The sequence below is a fragment of the Coregonus clupeaformis genome, chromosome 9, assembly GCF_020615455.1.
Source record: "Coregonus clupeaformis isolate EN_2021a chromosome 9, ASM2061545v1, whole genome shotgun sequence".
Classification (NCBI taxonomy): Eukaryota; Metazoa; Chordata; class Actinopteri; order Salmoniformes; family Salmonidae; genus Coregonus; species Coregonus clupeaformis.
In genome coordinates this window covers 48,739,129-48,762,285 of record NC_059200.1, presented here as the reverse complement: position 1 = coordinate 48,762,285, position 23,157 = coordinate 48,739,129, and the positions used below count along the sequence as shown (strand labels likewise).

At 41.7% G+C, this 23,157-nt stretch overlaps 2 protein-coding genes across 3 annotated transcripts in view; both read left to right on the top strand.

Moving 5' to 3' along the window:
* The first annotated feature begins 2,598 nt into the window (after positions 1-2,598).
* On the top strand, positions 2,599-5,984 carry LOC121574244 (prolyl 4-hydroxylase subunit alpha-2). Its single transcript, XM_041886869.2, has 10 exons — positions 2,599-2,828; positions 3,039-3,226; positions 3,424-3,600; positions 3,692-3,762; positions 4,046-4,145; positions 4,267-4,317; positions 4,397-4,456; positions 4,556-4,624; positions 4,962-5,058; positions 5,531-5,984. Exons 1-10 carry the CDS (start codon positions 2,639-2,641, stop codon positions 5,599-5,601), a joined length of 1,074 nt encoding a protein of 357 aa, XP_041742803.2. The 5' UTR covers positions 2,599-2,638; the 3' UTR covers positions 5,602-5,984.
* Positions 5,985-9,602: 3,618 nt separating this feature from the next.
* Positions 9,603-23,157, top strand: part of LOC121574018 (janus kinase and microtubule-interacting protein 2-like) — a 52,340-nt gene continuing 38,785 nt past the window's right edge. For both annotated transcript variants that reach the window (XM_041886527.2, XM_041886526.2), the window contains exon 1: positions 9,603-9,729. The gene's annotated coding sequence lies outside the window, so the exon portion shown is untranslated. The remainder of the gene's footprint in view (positions 9,730-23,157) is intronic.

Here is a 23,157-nt window from a genome sequence, read left to right as displayed (position 1 = left end):
AGGCAAGTCAGTTAAGAACAAATTCTTATTTACAATGACGGCCTACACCGGCCAAACCCGGACGACGCTGGGCCAATTGTGCGCCGCTCTATGGGACTCCCAATCACAGCCAGTTGTGATACAGCCTGGAATCGAACCAGGGGGTCTGTAGCGACGCCTCAAGCGCTGAGATGCAGTGCCTTAGACCGCTGCGCCACTCGGGAGCCCAAAATTGGCCATATACCGCAAACCCTGGGGGTGCTTTATTGCGATTATAAACTGTTTACCAACATAATTACAACAGTAAAAAGTAATGTTTTTCATACCCGTGGTATATGGCCTGATATACCACGGCTTTCAGCCAATCAGCATTCAGGGCTTGAACCAGGTTTCTAATTGTAAATAAATCCTCTTTGCGCATGTGCATAACTATAGATATATCCGATTGGTGAGTGATGAAAGTTGGACAGATGATCTCGAAATCTCTGAGCAAGAAAACTTGGATGAACATAAAAAACGAATGTTAGGCTATTTTCTGCCAATTGTGCTGTTATTATGTGCCAAATGTTAAGACTACAAACGGCCCATTTTATGAGATTTACTTATCATTTCAATGGGCATAGGCTACAGACTAAAATCTGGGATTATGATTGTAATTCAATGTTGCCATGGTTTGCTTAGATAAAGTCAGGAAGCATATAGCCCCTGATAGGCCTACATCTCATTTCAGATAGTCTACAGTAGCCTAGACAAGATGTAGGCAATATGTACACTGAACGATTTAGCAGCTTGCTTAGTTCTAATTAACACACTAATTTATTCAACATGAATAGCGAGGCGATTAAGAGGTGCTTGTGTTTCCCAATAGCCTGCTGGAATAGGCTACTGAGGATGGGGTCATAATTTCAATCACTGAATTAAATATTAATAATATGTATATGAACTGAATATGCTTGTCAACAACAGCCAGTGTTTATTTTTTAGAATTTGTTTTACCTGTAGCCTAATCTGACTACTGTTACCATCAATCTAATGCGTTCTAACAACTGATCGGCAATTGCGAAAGGGCTTTGATAATTTCCAATTGAATTAACTAAACATGTCCATTAATAATTGCATATTAACACAAGGCTACAACAACAATAAACTGAAGTTATAGGCTATTTATTAAACTGGTTTGCCAGCTCCAGGTAGGTTACACAAGTGGCAAAAATTAATTTGAAATGACTCCAGTGATATCATTTCATTTCAACATATCTATTGTATCAAAAAGAACCACGCGAGGGAGTTCCATAAGTTCCATTTCAAATTTCCACTCCGGCAGCCTCCGAGACCCAAGAACTGAGCATGCATAAAACACTTCGCTTGATACCGTTTTCTTTAAGCAGTCAACATTGGAATGCAGTTTAAACCACCTTGGAATTTATGTAATGCGCGCGCACACACACACACACGCGCGCGCACACACACACACACACACACCCCTACGGCCCTCTCCAACACTCACTCACTCAGCACCAGCCTGCCTCCCTGCCTGACAGTCAGCAGCAGGTCACAGTGATATATATGTATATCTAAGAGAAATGTCATGGCGGCCGCGGTGCAACTTCGAAATAGGCCAAAAACCCGCAACCCGCGACAAATCCATTTTCACCCGCAAAATCTTTTTCAAAGTAGCCCAATTTCAGGAAAATTACGAACATGGCAACACTGCCCTCATCCCCAAATATTACTCCGGTTCATAGATCAAAGACTGTATGTCCCTAAAACCCTCCTAAAAATGATGGGTTACCTAGCGTTCTGCCCTTTCTGCCCCCAGCTGTGGAATGAGCTTCCCCTCCACCCCCACTTCCACCTCCACACGGTCCAGACCATCACAACCTTCAGTCTGGGCTAAAGACTCATTTTTACCTACTGGCCTTCGTCTAAATGTCCTTGTGGTCCAATGTTAAACCCCCCTAGAGTCGATTGACGCACCCGTGTGTTTATGCTAGATATTTGCAGTTTCTTCTAGTGGCTGCAGCTCAATCCCTTCTTTCCGCTGAAATAACGTTTGCTCCTATTCCATAACATGGGGCTTGTGAAAGCGGCCTTTTTCTACACATGAGAGAATCCGGTCAAGAAACTCCTCACCAAATAATCTGTAAAATCCGAACCATGTGAGCTACAAACGATTATGTAACCAATATGGAAAGGGGAGACTCTCACTCTCAAGACAGTAGGCAGGTTTCCATTGACCCAGGTTTATTCGACAAAAGCAATGTCGCAACAAAAAAACTTATAGGGGTCCTAAAATTCCAAATCAAATGGCTGAAATGATACATTTTATGACCATCTTAAAACAATTCCACACGTTAGCTTAGTAGATATTGCGATTTAAGGGCTTAGACCTACAGGGGTTACGTTTTAAAAGTTCTACCATTTAGTCTTTTGTTGCCTCCAATAGTCTGTGTTTCTTGGTCAGTATCTCTCCTCTATCCTTTGAAATAAAATACATATAATTTTTCATACATTTTTTAAGGTTGTTGCTGTGTTCAGAGCTTTGTGATTTCTGTCTCTACAAATGAAATGTACAAATAAAATGTAGCATTATTTGCTTTGCTTCACAGGCCAGGTAAATGTGCCGCTCTTGGATCCAGATGAGTCCTTCCACATTGCCATGGTGGCCCTGCAGAACCACAAGTCCCAGTATGCCCTGCTCTGGCTCCAGGAGACCTTCAGGCAGCTGGAGGAGGGCATCCCAGCCCTGGTGACCAGGAGAGAGGTTCTGACCTACCTGGGTCCCCTAGCCTTTCAGATGGGCAATCTGCCTCTAGCATTGGAGCTAATGCAACAGTTGCAGGAGCTGGGTATGTGGCCTATGTTACATAAAGGAGCAGTTGTTTCTCTTATGCAATGGTTTCAAAAACAACACATTGATCGTTCATCTCTAGAGAGTGAGCCCTCTTTTCCTGTGAAGTATTTGACCATGTTAATTTGATATCTGGACTCAAGTTTGAGAGTTAGCGAAGATGTGCTACATAACAGTGTGTGTCTGTCAAAACACTTCCTCCCCTTAGACCCCAGTAGCATGCAGACCATGGTGCACCTGGCCTACTACAGAACCCTGAGAGAGAGCATCCAGTGTGGGAGCCAGACACAAACACCCTCATTGCCCTCAGATGCACCCGTGGACATCTTAACACTAATCAAACCAGCAAGCGAAACCTCATACGAATCTCTTTGCAGAGGGGAGGGCATCAAAATGGCAAGTCCCTCGTAATCAATAACAAATAGCAACATACTATGAATTGAAATGAACAGTCTCTCCTTAACATCCGTAACAAAGCTGGCCATAGGTCAGCGCTCACACAATGTTTGGTTCTGAGCTGCCAACATGAACTTTTCCATGAATTCTGTACTTGTGAGTGTATAAATAAAATATGTTGTGTCTGTGCTTATCAGACCCCAAGGAGAGAGAAGACATTGCGGTGCAGGTACAGCACTGGTAGAGGCAATCCTCGGCTCATCTATGCCCCTATAAAAGAGGAGCAGGAATGGGACCATCCACTAATAATACGATATCATGACCTTGTATCTGAAAGGGAGATTGAGACCATAAAAAACCTATCCAGATCAAAGGTACTGTAGCTTGATTTTAACCTACTAAGAATATATTCACAAGTGTGTTTATATTTTGGACTCAATTTTGTGTTGTGCATTGTGACCAAAGCTTGACAGAGCAAAGGTGTCAGACCATGTCACAGGGGAAAGATTTTCAACTGAAACCCGTGTGGCTAAAAGGTAGGTTATTTTTATGTTGTTATAAAATTTGCATTTTTATTAGCGTATTGAAACACATTATTCATTAAGCAGACAGGATGTGGTAATGTGGAACTTCTATTTGAATAGCTACTTATACACCATAAAGCCTTTCTCTGTTTGTTTTCTATACATCCTCTATTTTTGCAAATGCCACTTGCAAAGCTTGACAATCAGGATCAATCATAGACCAAAGATTCCGTGATACCCTCTGACGATATGTGACCCTATGACTTTGTCTAAACCCTTTGTGTTGTGTGGCCAGTGCTTGGCTGGCTGATGAGGACAACCCTGTCATTTCCCGTGTTACCCAGAGAATGGCTGACCTGACTGGGCTGGACATGAAGGCAGCAGAGATGCTCCAGGTAGGCGACAGCTAGAGGCAGAGCTCAGGGTTAAGCCTGGGTGTTGGCTGGAGGATAAGGTTAGGGTTAAGGGATTAGGGTGTTGAAATTTTTTGAATGTCTCAAATGCCCGTTTTTCCAGGTTGCAAATTATGGGATTGGGGGCCAATATGAACCACACTTCGACTACAAGGTAAACATTAACATAATTTGACAATGGTATGTGTTATTTGTTCAACAAGCATATTAAGTAATATTCTTATGCTCCACAGCTGACCAATGACACAGACTACATGACGAGGGGTGGCAGGATCGCAACCATCTTAATCTATGTAAGACTGCTGTATATCGATATCGCTGGTTAAAATGTAACACAGTAATGAAATGTGACTGTGTTGTACATAATGTCTCCCTCCTCTGATCTATGCCAGATGAGTGATGTGGAAGTGGGTGGATCGACTGTGTTCCCTGATATAGGCGCTGCTCTACGACCACACAAGGTACAGTCAAAGTTGATTCATCATTATCATCATTCATGGTTATATGGGGGTAGTGACAGCAACGTTAAACACTATAGGTGTCCGTGTGCGTTGTCCAAACGCCAGCGATGCACAACTCAGGCCCGCAGTTCTGCTGCTTTATGGTTTTCCCTGGCACTTAACTGGTTGCACATACCTGGTTTCTCAGGTAAAAATCAGTCTCATACACTATAGGTGGTCCTTAATGAGCACTGGAGCTGTGCATCCTTGCCCTAAGCCAGTAAAACATGAGTAGTGCTTGTAGATCTGGATTGAGGTATATGCGTGAACTCATTGTTACCTGTGTCATCTGCTATAGGGTTCAGCGGTGCTGTGGTACAACCTTTTGCAGAATGGAGAGGAGGATGCTAGGACCCTACATGCTGCATGCCCTGTGTTTGTGGGCAATAAATGGGGTAAGTTCCCATCAACACCTATGCTTCATAGTATGGACAATTACATAGAAAAACGTTTTTTGTAATGACAAAAGACAAAATCTCATCACTTATTATAGCAATTTTATTTAAATTAAGACATAATAATCCATATAATATCAACAGAATCATTAAAAAGCATATTGAGATGTAATAATCAAAATAAAAGGTTCAATTTATTTTTTATAATGTAAGACAAGGGTTTAGTAATTTGCCAAGACACAAGTGGAGTGCATTGATGGCACTTTAAAGCGGTAGGGTACCGAGAAGACTTGAGCCATAACATCAGCATTACAGTCAGACGGGAAAACGACATAGCCTATCAGCTGATCAGTACATAATAAAGTGAAAATGGTATAAAGTGATAAGATAATTAAATAATATAAATAGTAAATTAGAGATACAAAAAAACGAAATGCACAGAACTTGACTCTTATTTCTTCCCTGGTTTTAGTTGCCAATAAATGGGTACGGGCCCATGGACAGGAGTTTAGGAGAAGATGCTCTTTGTCCCAGATGGACTGAGACTGGAGGCAGGATGGATTCTCCCCTCAGCTTACCTACACATTCCTGCACATTTTATCATTGTTACTCTCCTTGGCCTCAGCTGGCCACCTGTGGGAGGGACCCAGTGAATCCCACAAAAAGCACCTTTCAAGTGTTTGTGCAGTGAAGCAGGACAAGATGTCAACAATACCAAGCTGACATTTTAACCTGTGTGCCACTTAGTTATTTTTGACATTAATTGTCAAGGATTATATGGTTAGCCAGGTAGTCCATAGAGTAGTTTACGTGATTGATTTGATAAACATTGAAATGTGTCTCAACATCTCTGCAAGATCTGCATTCTCAATGTAAAATACAAATACATTGTAGAAGACAGAGTAATAAAATATTTGGACCAAGAATCACTGTTCTTCTATACATACTACAGAATATATTTTGCTTGCTGTTTTGATTTTAGCATCCATTTAATCTGCAGCACACACACACACACACACACACACACACACACACACACACACACACACACACACACACACGTGTGCACACAAATAAACAAAGGGAGAATAGAAGAGGTAAAAACTAATGTAGAGGAGGTGCTACTATAAAAAAAAGTCTGAAAAGTTCAATTTTCTGATCTCATATGTGCTGTGTAAACCCAGATATTAGTTTGTCATATAATATAATCCACTGAGATATATATGAGGTCAATTCTGATTTTCTGTTTTTCAATACATAAATTCCCACACATATCTATAGTTGCCTTATTTGTTCCACAAAAATGGGTTGCCTGGGTGCCAGTCTGTTGCTGCTCTCTTGCCTAATGGAATTTTTGGCATGACAATGACAGCAATGGAGTTAACAAGAGCACTAACAGATTTGTGACCAGGTTACAAAATGGGCACAATGTCCCAGTGATGCATTGCAGTGCAGGTAAAGGCTGCATTCAGAGATGCTATACATGACTCTGAGTCTATGTGTTCTCCACATCACTCTGTATAGACAAACGTCAAACTAAAATCAGACAACGTGTGTGTGGGTGAAGAGGGTGGCTGTTTCTGGATGGCGCCACTGCCGAAGTAAAGACTAAGCACAAACAAACATATTTTTTGCATGTGCTTTTGACGCACCAGAGATGTACATCTTTCTCTGAGACTTCACGGCGCATTCTCGCCCCCCGCTGTGAAGGAGAGACTAAGAACTTGTCTGGCCTGCACAGAGCCCTGACCTCAACCCCATCGAACACCTATGGGATGAATTGAAACGCCGACTGCGTGCCAGGCCTAATCGCCTAACATCAGTGCCCGACCTCACTAATGCTCTTGTGGGTGAATGGAAGCAAGTCTCCGCAGCAATGTTTCAACATCTAGTGGAAAGCCTTCCTAGAAGAGTGGAGGCTGTTATAGCAGCAAAGGGGGGACCAACTCCATATTAATGCCCATGTAGTTTATATTGAGACAAATTAGCCTACAGACAGTAGCCAACAAGTAGCAAAATAGAATATGAAAATGTATTTCAATATGATTGAAATAGGCCTATAGCCTACTCTATTTATATTTTTATGCAGTCATCTCGGTTTTAATTTGAAGCATTTGTTATATGTCACTGGTTTGTATAAATTGCAAAGACATTGGCAACTTCATAATTGTAGTCAACTTTGTTCTGAAGTTATCTGCATCACAGAGAGGGGGATAAACCATGTGATTCTATGTTTAGCGGAGATCTTCTTTGTATAAAGTGATGCGGGAGCATTTTCAAGTGCAACATTAATAACGATGGTTTTGGGATACAGCTCGGAGATTTAACAATGCTCCTACCAAGGTTTTAACGTGTTTGTGATTTATTTAAGAATGCATTGTTTTTAATTATAATGACCCAACCGAAGCCGGGCGGGCAGGTTGTCCTCTTTGACGCCTCGCTCAATTAGAACATGTCTCTATTTTTGTATTTTATCGGTGGCACTGTAGTCACACAAAACAATACAAATGTTGTCATTATTCACTTTTTTCTAGCTCATTTGAATTGGAAGAGGTAGCCAAGGGTTGAGGCTTTACCATACAGTGCCTTTGGAAAGTATTCAGACCCTTTGACTTTTTCCACATTTTGTTATGTTACAGCCTTATTCTAAAAAAAAATATATATTTTTATCCACAGCAATCTACACATAATACCCCATAATGACAATGTGAAAACAGTATTTTTTTTGTGCATATTTATTATTATTTAAAAACATAAATACCTTATTTACATAAGTATTCAGACCCTTTGCTATGAGACTCGAAATTGAGCTCAGGTGCATCCTGTTTCCATTGATCATCCTTGAGATGTTTCTACAACTTGATTGGAGTCCACCTGTGGTAAATTCAATTGATTGGACATGATTTGGAAAGGCACACACCTGTCTATATAAGATCCCACAGTTGGCATTGCATGTCAGAGCAAAAACCAAGCCATGAGGTCGAAGGAATTGTCCGTAGAGCTCTGAGACAGGATTGTGTCGAGGCACAGATCTGGGGAAGATTACCAAAACATTTCTGCAGCATTGAAGGTCGCCAAGAACACAGCGGCCTCCATCATTCTTAAATGGAAGAAATGTGGAATCACCAAGACTCTTTCTAGAGCTGGCCGCCTGGCCAAACTGAGCAATCGGGGGAGAAGGGCCTTGGTTAGGGTGGTGACCAAGAACCCGATGGTCACTCTGATAGAGCTCTAGAGTTCCTCTGTGGAGATGGAGAACCTTCCAGAAGGACAACCATCACTGCAGCACTCCACCAATCAGGCCTTTATGGTAGGGTGGCTAGACGGAAGCCACTCCTCAGTAAAAGGCAGATGGCAGCCTGCTTGGAGTTTGCCAAAAGGCACCTAAAGACTCTCAGACCATGAGAAACAAGATTATCTGGTCTGATGAAACCAAGATTGAACTCTTTGGCCTAAATGCCAAGCGTCACGTCTGGAGGAAACCTGGCACAATCCCTACGGTGAAGCATGGTGGTGGCAGAATGAAGTCTCTGAATGTCCTTAAGTGGCCCAGCCAGAGCCCGGACTTAAACCTGATCGAACATCGCTGGAGAGACCTGAAAATAGCTGTGCAGCAACGCTCCCCATCCAACCTGACAGAGCTTGAGAGGATCTGCAGAGAAGAATGGGAGAAACTCCCCAAATACAGGTGTGCCAAGTTTGTAGCGTCATACCCAAGAAGACTCAAGACTGTAATCGCTGCCAAAGGTGCTTCAACAAAGTACTGAGTAAAGGATCTGAATACTTATGTAAATGTAATATATTTCCGTTTTTTATTTTTAATACATTTGCAAACATTTCTAAAAACCTGTTTTTGCTTTGTCATTATGGGGTATTGTGTGTAGATTGATCGGGGGGGACTATTTAATCCATTTTAGAATAAGGCTGCAACATAACAAAATGTAGAAAAGGTCAAGGGGTCTCCCGAATGCACTGTATGTTTGTCCTCTTAAGCTATGTGCCAGAGGTACACTCCGCCACCGAGATGTACATATGGTGTAGTGGAGAAACCCAGCTAAGGTACTCCTTAAAAACACGCCACTTCAAAGTGACTATTTGTAACAGGTTAGGTTAGGAGAGCATTTTCGCTAACCCTAACCCGTTTCCTAACCTTAACCTAATTATTCTGACCTGCTGCGTAAATTCTCCTAAACTGCTACGAAAAAGTCGTAGCTGTATCGAAGTAGCGTATTTTTAGGGAATCTCCCCATCTAAGGCCTACCCTAGCCTAGACATTTATATTGTGTATTTGCCACGACTGTGATGGCTGCCTCCACTGCAACGAACGAGACTCTAGCTGCTTATCATTCCTTTGTCTGTGAGCGGTTGACACCGTTTCCGTGAACGGGGGATAGAGAGCTGAAAAGAAGAAAGAAATAGAGAGTAATTGCCTTCTCTTCGGGTATAGCCGCAGCCCACAGGATGGCGGCGCAGAGACTGCAGTTCCTGGTACTGAAGACGGTGACGAGAGCTCATTTTCGCTGCAAGAGAAGGAGGGCGGGGTCTCGTAGCATCATCGCACTCATTGTACGTCGGCTGCTGATGCTGAGCAGTGGCGGAGAAAAAGCCCAGGGCCATGGATACGGTTTTAAAAACCTTAGGCCTTAATACATTGTGGAGGTTAATTACACGGTAAGACTGCTTTGTTTCTATTGATTTGTTATGTTATTTAAAATGTTGGACAAGGTATACATAATAGAGATATAGGAGAGCGATAGGTGCTTTTGCAGCAGGTTGATAGGAATTCTCATGAAGAGCAAACGTCATATGTGTGTTATTACTGTCGTTATTATCAAGTTTATGTCAGGACATTGCATTGCATCTATAAATTATTGAGCTTATATGTCATCTTATGCTTTTCATAATGAATGTGTAGGATAGTTGTTGTGTAGGCCTATTTAAATGAGCGTGTAGCTGTAGCTAACTGTCGGAAGTAACAGTCTTGGCCTGCGCATTAGAAAGCATGCAGCCTTTCAAAGATGGAGAGGAAATCGCTGGTGGGTGCTTAGGCACATTATGGCCAGGGCCATTTTAAACTATGATTTACACGATGAATTGGCAACACCTGTCTTTCTGTTAGTTACTGTAACTGATATCTGCTAATGGACACATTGGATAAATCATCATCAGTTGTTGAAGTGCCGTGGGTAAACCAGCTGTGCATTGCTCTTTTTCACAAGTGCTATAGTGCTGTTGTCTCCATCATTTAGGCTACCTGTCCAATCTGGTATGGTTATTGTAGTGTGTGATATTTATAATACAACACATAGGGCAAGGCCCATTATATGCATAGCCATAAGAACAATATTACCATAAAAACACCATCTAACAGAATTGTGTTCTCAAAAATCAAACCAAATGTCCCTTTCTTATTTCTCTAATATGATTGAAGACGTTTGTAATAAGTGTGTCAACTATTTACACACAACACAACAATAATAATAATAACAAGTTAGGCCTACTAGAGTGTTTGTATGTATGCACGGAGGCCTAAATACTGTATATCACAAACCATCCGCTGGGTTATCCAATACTGGGCACAGCATCCCTTTTCAAAGCATTTTGTAATAGGCCTAAGGACTGATTATCTGGAGAGCAGTTGGTTTTGGGATCACAACCATTGGGATGTTGTGTTCATTGGTGTGGCTGGCTGATAGTTTAGGGATTAGATGTTAATACAGGCCCATAGACTGAACGACCCTCAGAGCAAAGGTCTGCTTTCTCATCAATCCTGGTCAGAGAGAGGATTTAATAGTTAATATGGACCTAATAGTTAATATGGAAATAGTGCATTCAGTACAGTGAGTACTATAACAATAGTAATGTCAAAGGAGACTCCTTTGATAGTAGTCTATAGCCTACGTGTGTAGGCCTACTGTACTTTTGTCATAGCTGTTACATGTAGACACAAAAACATGGTGTCTGCCTTTGAGAGACTATGAAGGCCACTCAGGACTTGGTGATAAAACAATAGTTGATTTTGTTAGTTAGCCTGCACAGCCTCTCCAGTGACCACCATTTTACGTTGGCATAAAAATGGCAGAATTTTCAGCCTAAATGCATCTAAAAACTTTTGTGTGTGTGTGTGTGTGTGTGGGGGGGGTAATGAAATGGCAAGTGCTGTCTAGCCCAAATAATCAGACAGGAAGGATAACGTTCACTGCCGTGCAGAGTGATTAAACCTCAGGTCCTCTGGAGTCAGAGGCTTGCATCCCAAATGGCACCATATTCCTTATATAATGCACTACTTTTGACCAGGGCCCATAGGGAATAGGGTGCCATTTGGGGCGCACAAAGAGTGGCCCAACTGCACCATCTGCAAAGATAGCATAACCTGGATTCTCTTTAGAAATGTGTCCCAAAATGTCATATTTGTCTGGAAATGACATGGGCATAACATGACGGGCAATTTGGAGTGAACTGAAATCCGACCTGTCTAGGCCTGGCATTAGGAATGCATTATATTCCAGCAGCATGCAATCTGAAAAATATATGCATTGGCAAATGCAGTGAGCCTTGCAACACAAGATCTCATTTTATATGTTGTATGCAATTAATTGTACTGTATGTGAATAGGATGGTTATATCAATATGATGTATACTATACTATGTAGAATGTATATTTTTTATTACTTGTCATTGTTTATGTCAGAATGGAAATAAAGTAGTTTGAGTTGTTGAGAGCAGAAGATGAAATTGGACATGTGCCAATGCCTTGCGAACATACGGAAATACATTTGCAGCTCTTAGCTAAAGGGTTGTCTTAGGTATAAGAGTAGTATTTCAAGAGTTATATATAAAAATATTGATATACAGTCCATTCTGAAAGTATTCAGACCACTTCACTTTTTCCACTTTTTGTTACGTTACAGCCTTATTCTAAAATTGATTCAATCGTTTTTTCCCCTATCTACGTACAATACCCCATAATGACATAGCAAAAACAGGTTTATAGATTTTTTTGCAAATTTATTAAATATAAAAAACAGAAATATCACATTTACATAAGTATTCAGACCCTTTACTCAGTACCTTTGGCAGCGATTACAGCCTTGAGTCTTATTTGGTATGACTTTGGTAAGTACACCTGTATTTGGGGAGTTTCTCCCATTCTTCTCTGCAGATCCTCTCAAGCTCTGTCAGGTTGGAAGGGGAGCGTCGCTGCACAGCTATTTTCAGGTCTCTCCAGAGATGTTCAACCAGGTTCAAGTCCGGGCTCTGGCTGGGCCACTCAATGACATTCAGAGACTTGTCCTGAAGCCAGTCCTGTGTTGTCTTGGCTGTGTGCTTAGGGTCGTGGTCCTGTTGGAAGGTGAACCTTCGCCGCAGTCTGAGGTCCTGAGCGCTCTGGAGCAGGTTTTCATCAAGGATCTCTCTGTATTTTGCTCCATTAATCTTTCCCTCGATCCTGACTTGTCACCCAGTCCCTGCTGCCGAAAAACATCCCCACAGCATGATGCTGCCACCACCATGCTTCACCGTAGGGATGGTGCCAGGTTTCCTCCAGACGTGACTCTTGGCATTCAGGCCAAAGAGTTAAATCTTGGTTTCATCAGACCAGAGCATCTTGTTTCTCATGGTCTGAGAGTCCTTTAGGTGCCTTTTGGCAAACTCCAAGCAGGCTGTCATGTGCTTTTTACTGAGGAGTGGCTTCCGTCTGGCCACTCTACCATAAAGGCCTGATTGGTGGAGTGCTGCAGTGATGGTTGTCCTTCTGGAAGGTTCTCCCATCTCCACAGAGGAACTCTGGAGCTCTGTCAGAGTGACCATCAGGTTCCTGGTCACCTCCCTGACCAAGTCCCTTCTCCCTGGATTGCTCAGTTTGGCCGGGCGGACAGCTCTAAGAAGAGTCTTGGTGCTTCCAAACTTCTTCCATTTAAGAATGATGGAGGCCACTGTGTTCTTGGGGACCTGTGATGCTGCAGAAATGTTTTGGTACCCTTCCCCAGATCTGTACCTCGACACAATCATGTCTCGGAGCTCTACGGACAATTCCTTCGACCTCATGGCTTGGTTTTTGCTCTGACATGCACTGTCAACTGTGGGACCTTATATAGACAGGTGTGTGCCTTTCCAACTCATTCCCAATCAATTGCATTTACCACAGGTGGACTCCAATCAAGTTCTAGAAACATCGCAAGGATGATCAATGGAAACAGGATGCATCTGAGCTCAATTTCGAGTCTCATAGAAAAGGGTCTGAATACTTATGTAAATCAGGTATTTCTGTTTTACATTTTTAATAAATGTGCAAAAATGTCTAAAAATAGGGCTATCTTCTGTATACTATATTCTCATACTAGCTATTATACACTGTGAGCCATTCACTATTTGAAAGCAACTCCCACCATAGCACTAGAATGGTTGTAATTCTAATCATTCTAATTCTATGGTTCCCACTTTGCAATCTATTTTACAATACTACCTTGTCACAACATAACTGATTGGCTGAAATGCATTAAGAAGGAAAGAAATTCCACAAATTAACTTTTAAGAAGGCACACCTGTTAATTTAAATGCATTCCAGGTGACTACCTCATGAAGCTGGTTGAGAGAATGGCAAGAGTGTGCAAAGCTGTCATCAAGGCAAAGGGTGGCTATTTGAAGAATTTCAACTATAAAATATATTTTGATGTGTTTAACAATTTTTTGGTTACTACATGATTCCATATGTGTTATTTCATAGTTTTGATATCTTCACTATTATTCTACAATGTAAAAAATAGTAAAAAAAAAAAAACTTGAATGAGTAGGTGTGTCCAAACTTTTGACTGGTAGTGTATATATCAATGTCACAAATGTATATTTTTTTCTGTTCTTTAATACAAATGTAATTATTTGTCACATTTGACTGTGTAAAACTTTGCAGTGCTACTTTTTTCTCTGAGAGTGAGGCGATATATCTCGTTTAGGAAAAAACATGATTATTTGTCTCTGAAATGAAATCATCAAGTGATAGATTTTAAACAATGTCTGTGATTTAATATCCCAATGCCATGAATAGATGTGGAAAAAAACACACCAATCTCTTTCATAAGTTCAGTAAAAAAAAAAGCTAATTTACTAACATTTCTGAAAATGTATATATATCGTTTTGGAATGAAACTCTTCATTTATGAATTATTATCACAAATGAAGTGGTATCAAACAGCAGTGGTGTTTAGGAATCTACCATACAAACATGACATGAGTACTTAAACACAACGTTATACATGGCCTACAGTTTCTACCAAAAGCGGAAATTGGTAAAATGGTATTCGAACACCGGAAATCTTTATTCATGACTGTGGCGAGCGGCTACTAAGCAGCATCTGCAGAATCCGGTAGCAACACAGACTTGATGTCTCAGTGGAGAGTTAAGTGGGTCAGGATGCCAGTGTGCTTAATGATGTAGTGTTCAACCCTCACCATGCACCAGCGCTGGGAAACGGGCCATTCCTGCCGCAGGAACCTCACTGCCTTCTCCCCTTTCTCATTGTCTGTAAGCCTTACTTGCCTTGTGTCTTGGAGTTCTGCTTCAGACTTAAATCCAGGGGGAAGATTTACAAATGCCAGAGTGTGTTACAAGGAGATAGACTTACTCTTTTACTGCTTGTTTTAGCCTAACTGCTGGCCATGAGATTTGATTCATGAAATAAGTGTCACGGTTTACTAAGCCAGAACCCAGAAGCAGACCAGGACAAGGTAAATTGAAACAAAGGTGAGTGTTTATTTAATAGATCCACGAGTGAGGCTGAATAATCCAGGGAACAGAGCGGGTGGCGTGGATGGGTTGTTGAGGGTGCAGTGGTAGGTCCAGTAATGGCTCGGCAGCCGCCGACCATCAGGCAGAGGTTGGGTGAAGGTTCCGGGTGAGTGACTGCAGATAGAACAAAACGGAGGTAAGTATACAGCAAGTCAAAAAGGTGCAAAACAACAAAACTAACGCTAGAAGTTCCAAGGCTGATACACGGACAAACATACTGTTCATGGCTAACGATCCGGCAGGGAATGGATGTTAGGACAGAGCCTAAGAAGGGTGATGATCAGGACCAGGTGTGCAGATTGCTGATGGGATGCAGGTGCGGAAATCAAGAGAGCTCCCGCCTAGCAACGTTGCCCGGCAACCAGGCAGGGAGCGTTCCAGAACCCTCGGGAAACTGGAGATCCCGAGCAGAAAAACTAATACCCAGACAGAAACCGACTCAGACTGCAGGGATCGTTACAATAAGAGACCATTTCACTAGAAAAATGGTGAAGAGTGTAGAGAAGGACCTCTCTAAATTAATTTGGCATGGTAAACAAGCTATACTTAAAATGAGGACTCTACAACTACCCAAAGACACAGGTGGGTTAGCTCTGCCCAATATGCTGAACTACAATTTGGCATGCCATACCCGCATCATTTCTGAATGGATGCAAGGCTATCTCAGGGGTGGGACAGAGTCTCCAGAAGCATGGGGCTGTGCACCTATGGCTTTGTTAAGTGTACTTACTAGAAATAGTAAACAAATACCATCCAACATTTTTAATAACCCTGTGATCTACTGTACAGTCCAAATATGGCAGGAGGTGATGAACCTTGCATGTAGGAAAGGTATATCCTCATCATTGACATCATTGACAAGCAATAGAGCATTCCCTCCAGGCTTTAACAACAGCATATTCGACTCATGGCTCAGCAGAGGGATCAGAGTTACTGCGGACCTATACTCAAACAATGTTCTTATGTCTTTTACACAAATCCAAGCTAAGTTTGGTATCCCGCAAAAGCACTTTTGTGGTTTCTTGCAAGTTCTACATTTTATTCGGAGGGACATTACATTACCTCTAGATGAGTCGTTGACGGGTCCAGTTGACAAATGCTTCCTCCAATTCACAGAGTCAAAGGGTTTTATCTCTTACTTTTATGAGTCAATTCATACTTGGGATAAATACAATAAAGATCATGTATTAAGGGACTTTGAGATGGAGTACGACAAGGAGGAATGGGCAGCATGTATCTCCTCATCCAACATCACATTCTCTTGTTACAGGCTCAGAGAAGTCCAGTACAAAATCCTACACAGGCAACATCCCCAATGTGTTTAAAAATCCACAACGGGAATTGGCACATACATACACTGTTTTTGGGGTTGCCCCTCTATTGCTGTATTATGGTCACTGATCTCTAAATAAAAAAGTTATTTCATTGTGAGATAAAAGTGGATCCAAGGCTGTTTCTATTGAGCTTACCAGAGAGAAACAATGTTTTGAACCCTTCTAGACTGCTTATTTTAGAAAAGCTACTTTTATTAGCAAGAAAATGCATCCTATTTAATTGGATTAAGGACAAGCCACCAACGATTACACAGTGGTATCGGGAGATTGGTAAGGTTTTGCGTATGGAAAGATTTAGCACTACTGGATGTGATTCTGTTCAAAGAGAGAGATGAAGGAATATAATGTTACTTTATATAATGTTAATGAACAAAGCATGAAAATGATTAGGGTTAATATTATAACTTCCAATAGCACGAGATAAATACTTTTATAAACTACTTAACGTTAGTAGATTACTGTATAAATCAACAATATTAATATAAAAAAGAAATATAACTACAGTTGTAACACTAACTCAGCTCTGTCCTCTCACTCCATCATATACACTGAGTGTACATGAACACCTGCTCTTTCCATGAAATATGCAATAACCTTATGTTGGATTACATGGAACTGATATCCACATTTGTGAGTCCATTTCCTTGGCGCTATTTTTATAAATGATGTTGCATGAACACAAAAAAAACCTCATTTAATTGTATTATGACAGGAAATGTCTGGAAATGGAAAGGCCCAACAAGAGCCCCAGAAACGGCACCCAGGGGCGGTGTGTTCATTAGGGCGACATGGGCGACGCACTGCCAAACGGGAAAAGGAAGGGATTTTTTTCCTAATCAATTATATCACGGCAACAGTAGTTATCAGTGTTCTAATCTAGACGTCTGATCTGCCACTAAATGTCCAATCAGGCTAAAGTCGTGCTTCAAATGGCCCCGCCCGTTTGGGGCGATTTCAGTCAGGTTGAAAATCGCCCCAGAAGTCTCTCATAGACTCTCATGTAAAATCTTTTTTTTTTCAAATATCAGAGCTTTCAATACAATCTCTATGGGTTCGGGAGGGCTTGCACTTACGCGCTTTCGTCATACGTAACATAACCATGAACATAACTAAGAAAAGAGCGGGTAGCAGCGTCAATCAATTCACGTACTACTGTCAAGATGGCTAGCGTTCAGTGCAACTCGATTGTCTCTTTGAAAGAAGTTCCTTTTTGTCGGCGAACAAATCAAGATAAATTGGCAACGAAACAATTAGGACCTCCCAGACCAAATTAAATAATTCAACAGGTTTCTACTAAAGGGGGAAAGTCCTACACCCGAGGATTTTCCAAAAATTGGTACGAACGAAAAACCTGGCTAGCAGGCTGCGATGTAGCTAATGCAGTCTTCTGCTACCCCTGCTTACTCTTTCACCCTGAAGGCGGCACGGCAGACAGCACCGCTTGGACAGCGACTGGTGTAACGGACATGCACCATCTTTCAGAAAAGATTAAGAAACATGAGCTGTCAAAGACCCACATGGATAGCTGTTTGAGATTGTCTGCTTTGGGGAGAGTGAACATTGCCACTCAACTGGATGAGGGATACAGGCTAGCTGTCCGCCGCCACAACGATGAGGTTAGCAAGAACCGCCACATCCTCAGCCGGCTAATCCAGTGTGTGAAGTTTTGCGGAGTGTTTGAGTTAGCTTTGCGAGGCAAAGATGAAACTGAGGGCTCCACCAACCCTGGTATTTTTTTTGGACTTGTCAACTTTGTGGCACAATTAGATGAGGTGTTTGATGACCATCTTAAAAATGCTAAAGTTTTCAAGGGCACATCAAAGACCATTCAAAACGAGCTACTGGAGTGTATGCTAGCGGTCATGAGGGAACATATTGTGGAGGAGGTGAAGTCGGCGAACTTCGTAGCTATCCAAGCTGACGAGACCACGGACGTTTCTACACAGACACAGCTGGTGCTTGTGCTGAGGTACATAGATAGCAACCACAAAGTGCAGGAGCGCTTTTTGAGTTCCTTCCCATCTCGGAATCAACCTCAGTCTCAATCGCCAGTGTGCTTTTGGAGAGACTGAACGGTCTTTTTGCCGACGACGAGAAAGTCAAACTCATTGCGCAAGCTTACGATGGAGCCAGTGTGATGAGGGGAGAGAAGGCTGGTGTGCAGCAAAAGGTGCGTGAGCATTTCAAGAATGCCCATTACGTGCATTGGTATGCGCATCAGCTGAATTTGATCATGCAGCAAGCTACTTCTCGCATCAAAAAAGTGAACATTTTCTTTTCCGATCTGAGCGGGATTGCAACTTTTTTTCCCGGTCACCCAAACGCACCAGCATTCTTGACCAGACTGTTGCACAAAGACTGCCCAGACCTTCATCCACACGGTGGAACTTCAACAGCAGAGTCGTGAACACTGTCTACGAGAATCGAGACGACCTCATAGAATGTTTTGAAGCCATCCGGACGGGTTCATTGGGTTCATTTGACCAGCCCACCGTGAGAGAGGCATCTGGCTACGTGAGGATGCTACATGATGAAGATTTTATTTTTTTCCTGGGGCTTTTTCACAAAATCATGCCCCACGTCGACATTCTGTACCAGAAGCTACAGAAGAAGGACATCGATGCTGTCTTCATCAAACGTGCCCTCGACAGCTTCACAAGCAGTGTGCAGGCCATAAGGTAAGATTAAACAATATCATTCGATCTTTCTCAAAGCAGAGCTTTATTTGAAAATGTATGCATGAAAGGAGACTGCATTTGTGTTTGAAATTACATTGTTCTCATTATATATGGCCAGTGGTGTAATCTAGCTTATTTTATATACTATGTGTACTGTGGTGCTCATAAGTGTATGAACACATTCTAAAGTTGACTAAAAAGAGGAATAAAAAAATTAAAAAATCATCTTTTGGAAATTGATCTTAATGACTTAATTAAAAAAGTTGGAAAATCCAACCTTTAAGGACACCAATTTTATTTTATTTTTTATTCCTCTTTTTAGTCAACTTTAGCATGGGCTCATAAGCTTATGAGCACCACTGTATACTGTGCTGAACATCCAGGCTATGTGAGACACAAAGGCTAACTTAAACACTAAAGACTTTATGCATCCCTGCCCATTTTAAGTGGAACTGAAGTATTTGTACTATACATGGATACATTGCATATACCTGTGCATCACATAGACAACAATACTGTACAAAGCCAACAAACACATTGGTCTGTTTGCCTTCAGGGACTCCTCTCAACAGCAGCTGCAAGAAGCAACAGGAGCCAAAAGACCCAGAACAGCTTTGAGAGAAGAGGAGAAGCAGAGGCTGTCTGAAGAGGTCTGCAACACCATCCTGGATCACACCAAAGAAAGGTTCTCTTTCTCTGGCCACCTTGTGAGTGCTACCTTACTGCAAGCAGACATGTTTGAAAGGTACTGCCATTCATTTCCTGATGAGGCTCTGAATGCCACTGTGAATGCATACCCCATGCTGAGCAAGGCAAAGCTCAAGACAGAACTATCTCTGATCTATGAGAATCCTGAATTCAAGGGCTGCTGTGGTGCACTGGCACTGTACCAGGTTCTCATGAGCTACAACCTCCAGGAGACGTTCTCTGAGACTGTAACTACTCCCATGACAACAGCTGAAGCTGAGAGATGTTTCTCAACTTTGACACGAGTCAAGACATTCCTGCGAAATTCAATGGGCCAGGAACGTCTGAATGCACTGGCCATGCTTTCCATGGAGAGGGAACTAGTCCTCAGCATGCCTGATTTCAATGAGAAAGTCATTGACCACTTTGCTGCATTGAAAGAGAGAAGAGAACAGTTTCAGTACAAGTAATGTAGCCTCTCTCTCTCTTTGTCCCTCCCTGTCTGTCTCTTTAACACACACACGCCCAAATCAGTTCACAGTTGATGTTGTTTAAAATAGTTATTTTTCATTTTAAAAAAAGTAAAAAAATAAATAAATTCTGTTCATGTTCATTTTTACAAATCTATACAATTGGCCAGAATATGGTTGTTCATATTTACAAATCTATACAATTGGCCAGAATATGGTTGTTCATTTTTACAAAGCCCTACAGATAGCTGTGTTTACCTTTTCTAGAAATTATTTTCAAATTCTGTTTTCAGGCAAAATGTCTATCACTGTTCATTTTCACAAATCTATACAAGAGGGCAGAATATGGAAGTCTATAAAAATGTCTTATTACCAATAACTTGCATCAATGTTTTCAGTAGCCTCTATCAAAAGCTCCTGCTTGCTTGTTGTGAATTATGCTCAGGTGCACATATTTCCAATTCAACCATGAGGCCTTTTTGAAGCAAGTAATGTGTATATCAGTATTGACTTATATGCTGCCCCTGTCTTCATGTTGTTGCTGGACATATCTTTTTTTAAATGTGTGTAGGTCACCTAAATCATCAGAAAAATTGCCCCCCCTGAGAATTTTTTCAGGAGCCGCCACTGACGGCACCGCTACACCTCCGAACAGCTACAGGCTGCTAACGAGGAGGCGAAGGCAGGGAGGATCCTGAGGGAGGTGGCTTATGCATCCTGTCAGTACCTGTTTACAGGGAAGCCAATGGTCCAAAAACATTCCACATAGTTCATAACTATTGCAGTTTGGTAACATGCTGTCTTTTAGGGAGTCCTGTTCATTTTCTTCACCTTCAGTATCGAGAGCAGAAAGAGTGGCATGCAGGAATCGAGCTCTTTGGCATCAACTCAACTCGCCGTGTTTGGAGGAGGGGGAATGCTGCCTTTGACCCCAAGAACACCTTCCCCACCGTCAAACATGGAGGTGGAAACATTATGCTTTGGGGGTGTTTTTCTGCTAAGGGGACAGGACAACTTCACCGCATCAAAGGGACGATGGACGGGGCCATGTACCGTCAAATCTTGGGTGAGAACCTCCTTCCCTCAGCCAGGGCATTGAAAATGGGTCGTGGATGGGTATTCCAGCATGACAATGACCTAAAACACACGGCCAAGGCAACAAAGGAGTGGCTCAAGAAGAAGCATATTAAGGTCCTGGAGTGGCCTAGCCAGTCTCCAGACCTTAATCGCATAGAACATCTGTGGAGGGAGCTGAAGGTTCGAGTTGCCAAACGTCAGCCTCGAAACCTTAATGACTTGGAGAAGATCTGCAAAGAGGAGTGGGGCAAAATCCCTCCTGAGATGTGAGCAAACCTGGTGGCCAACTACAAGAAAGGTCTGACCTCTGTGATTGCCAACAAGGGTTTTGCCACCACGTACTAAGTCATGTTTTGCAGAGGGGTCAAATACTTATTTCCCTCATTAAAATGCAAATCAATTTATAACATTTTTGACATGTGTTTTTCAGGATTTTTTTGTTGTTATTCTGTCTCTCACTGTTCAAATAAACCTACCATTAAAATTATAGACTGATCATTTCTTTGTCAGTGGGCAAACGTACAAAATCAGCAGGGGATCAAATACTTTTTTCCCTCACTGTATATGGTTAAGCATGTTTTTAATCAGCGAGAGAAGCGCTACCCCTGGTGGAAAGACGCTGTACGGCACACAATGAGTTGCATAATGCGTGCCGTACGTTACGTCGTGACACGTCACGATGTAACGCACAGCACCAGAGGGGTCCGATTTTTCATCTTTACTCGAATACTATTGGTCCATTACCATGTCAATCAACGCTTGAATAGAAACGTAGTTTACATCCCGGATTTTGATGCCAACACAGTCGCTACAGTCCCCTTAGTTTTCATTACAGCCTCGTTTGAATGCCTCTATTACTCAAAATGTGTACGGAACACCGTTAGGTAGCAGTAGGATGAAAGGAAATTAAAACATTTATACTAAAGTGTGGCAGCTGATGATAGAGATTTAGTTGACCTGTTAGAGAGGGGCAGAAATGATGTAGCTTGGCTCTCGAATGGGCAACCTTAACTCAGTGTAAGGGGATGCTGATATGTAAGCTTATTGGTGAAATGTGAGGTGTGTATCTGAGCAGAAAGTTGGGCAACTATGTGGAAACTGTATTTTCTTCAATTTTTTTGCCCTTCCTTTTTAATGTTTTTAATGTTACTATTACACTATATTGTTTCTGATTGTTACACCATTGTAACCTATGGTAACAGCCTTATATAGTGGCCTTTATATGTAGTTACTACACTGTAATAACTGTAACAGTTTTTGTAACCAAAGCAGTCAGAGACTTAACTACCTGATTAATAACACATGATAATACAGAACAATTCATCAGCATGCAGGATGCTCACTAGGCTTGGGCGGTATACCGTATATACCGTATACCGGGGTATTTGGAAAAAGACACAGGATGGTTTTTCAATACCGTAAATACTATCAAAACTATTTATTTGAAGTTTTTCAATACATTTGTATATTTGTAGGTACTTTTTAAGTTAATACCTGCTGACTGCAATACGTTTGGAGATAAGCAGATTGCGTTCTTTCATCTGTCACATAATTTTATATTAAGAAGCTTACCGTAGTTCCCCAGAACAGTTGATCCAGTCACGTGTTTGTTTGTAGATAGCACAACGGGAGAAAATGAGCTGGTGAGGCCATAGCGTTCTATATCTATAGACGAGTCTCTGTTGTGCGGCGCACATGAGGTGATGAAGTTTTCACTACTAAATGTTTCCCATCAGATATCTTATAATGGCTTCCTGCCAGAAGTCAAAGAGCTCTGGATGAGTTATCTGTACAGCTGCCATTTTTTCCCTGTGCTTCCTACTAGTGTTTTTTCTCTCCTTCATTCTTCTCCCATCTGCTCCTTGTACACATGCTGCTCTTCCTTCAGAAAGCATGCATCACAACTTTGAACAGTTGCACAATTTCTCTCGTTCACTTTCGCTTGTAAATGTCCACACTCACCGAAAATGACATTTGGTAGCTACTAGCTATGCTTGTATAACTTTATGAGCTGGATTTGCCTATCTTTGCAATTAGTTTATGTTCGTTTTTGTTCGTTAGCATTTAGC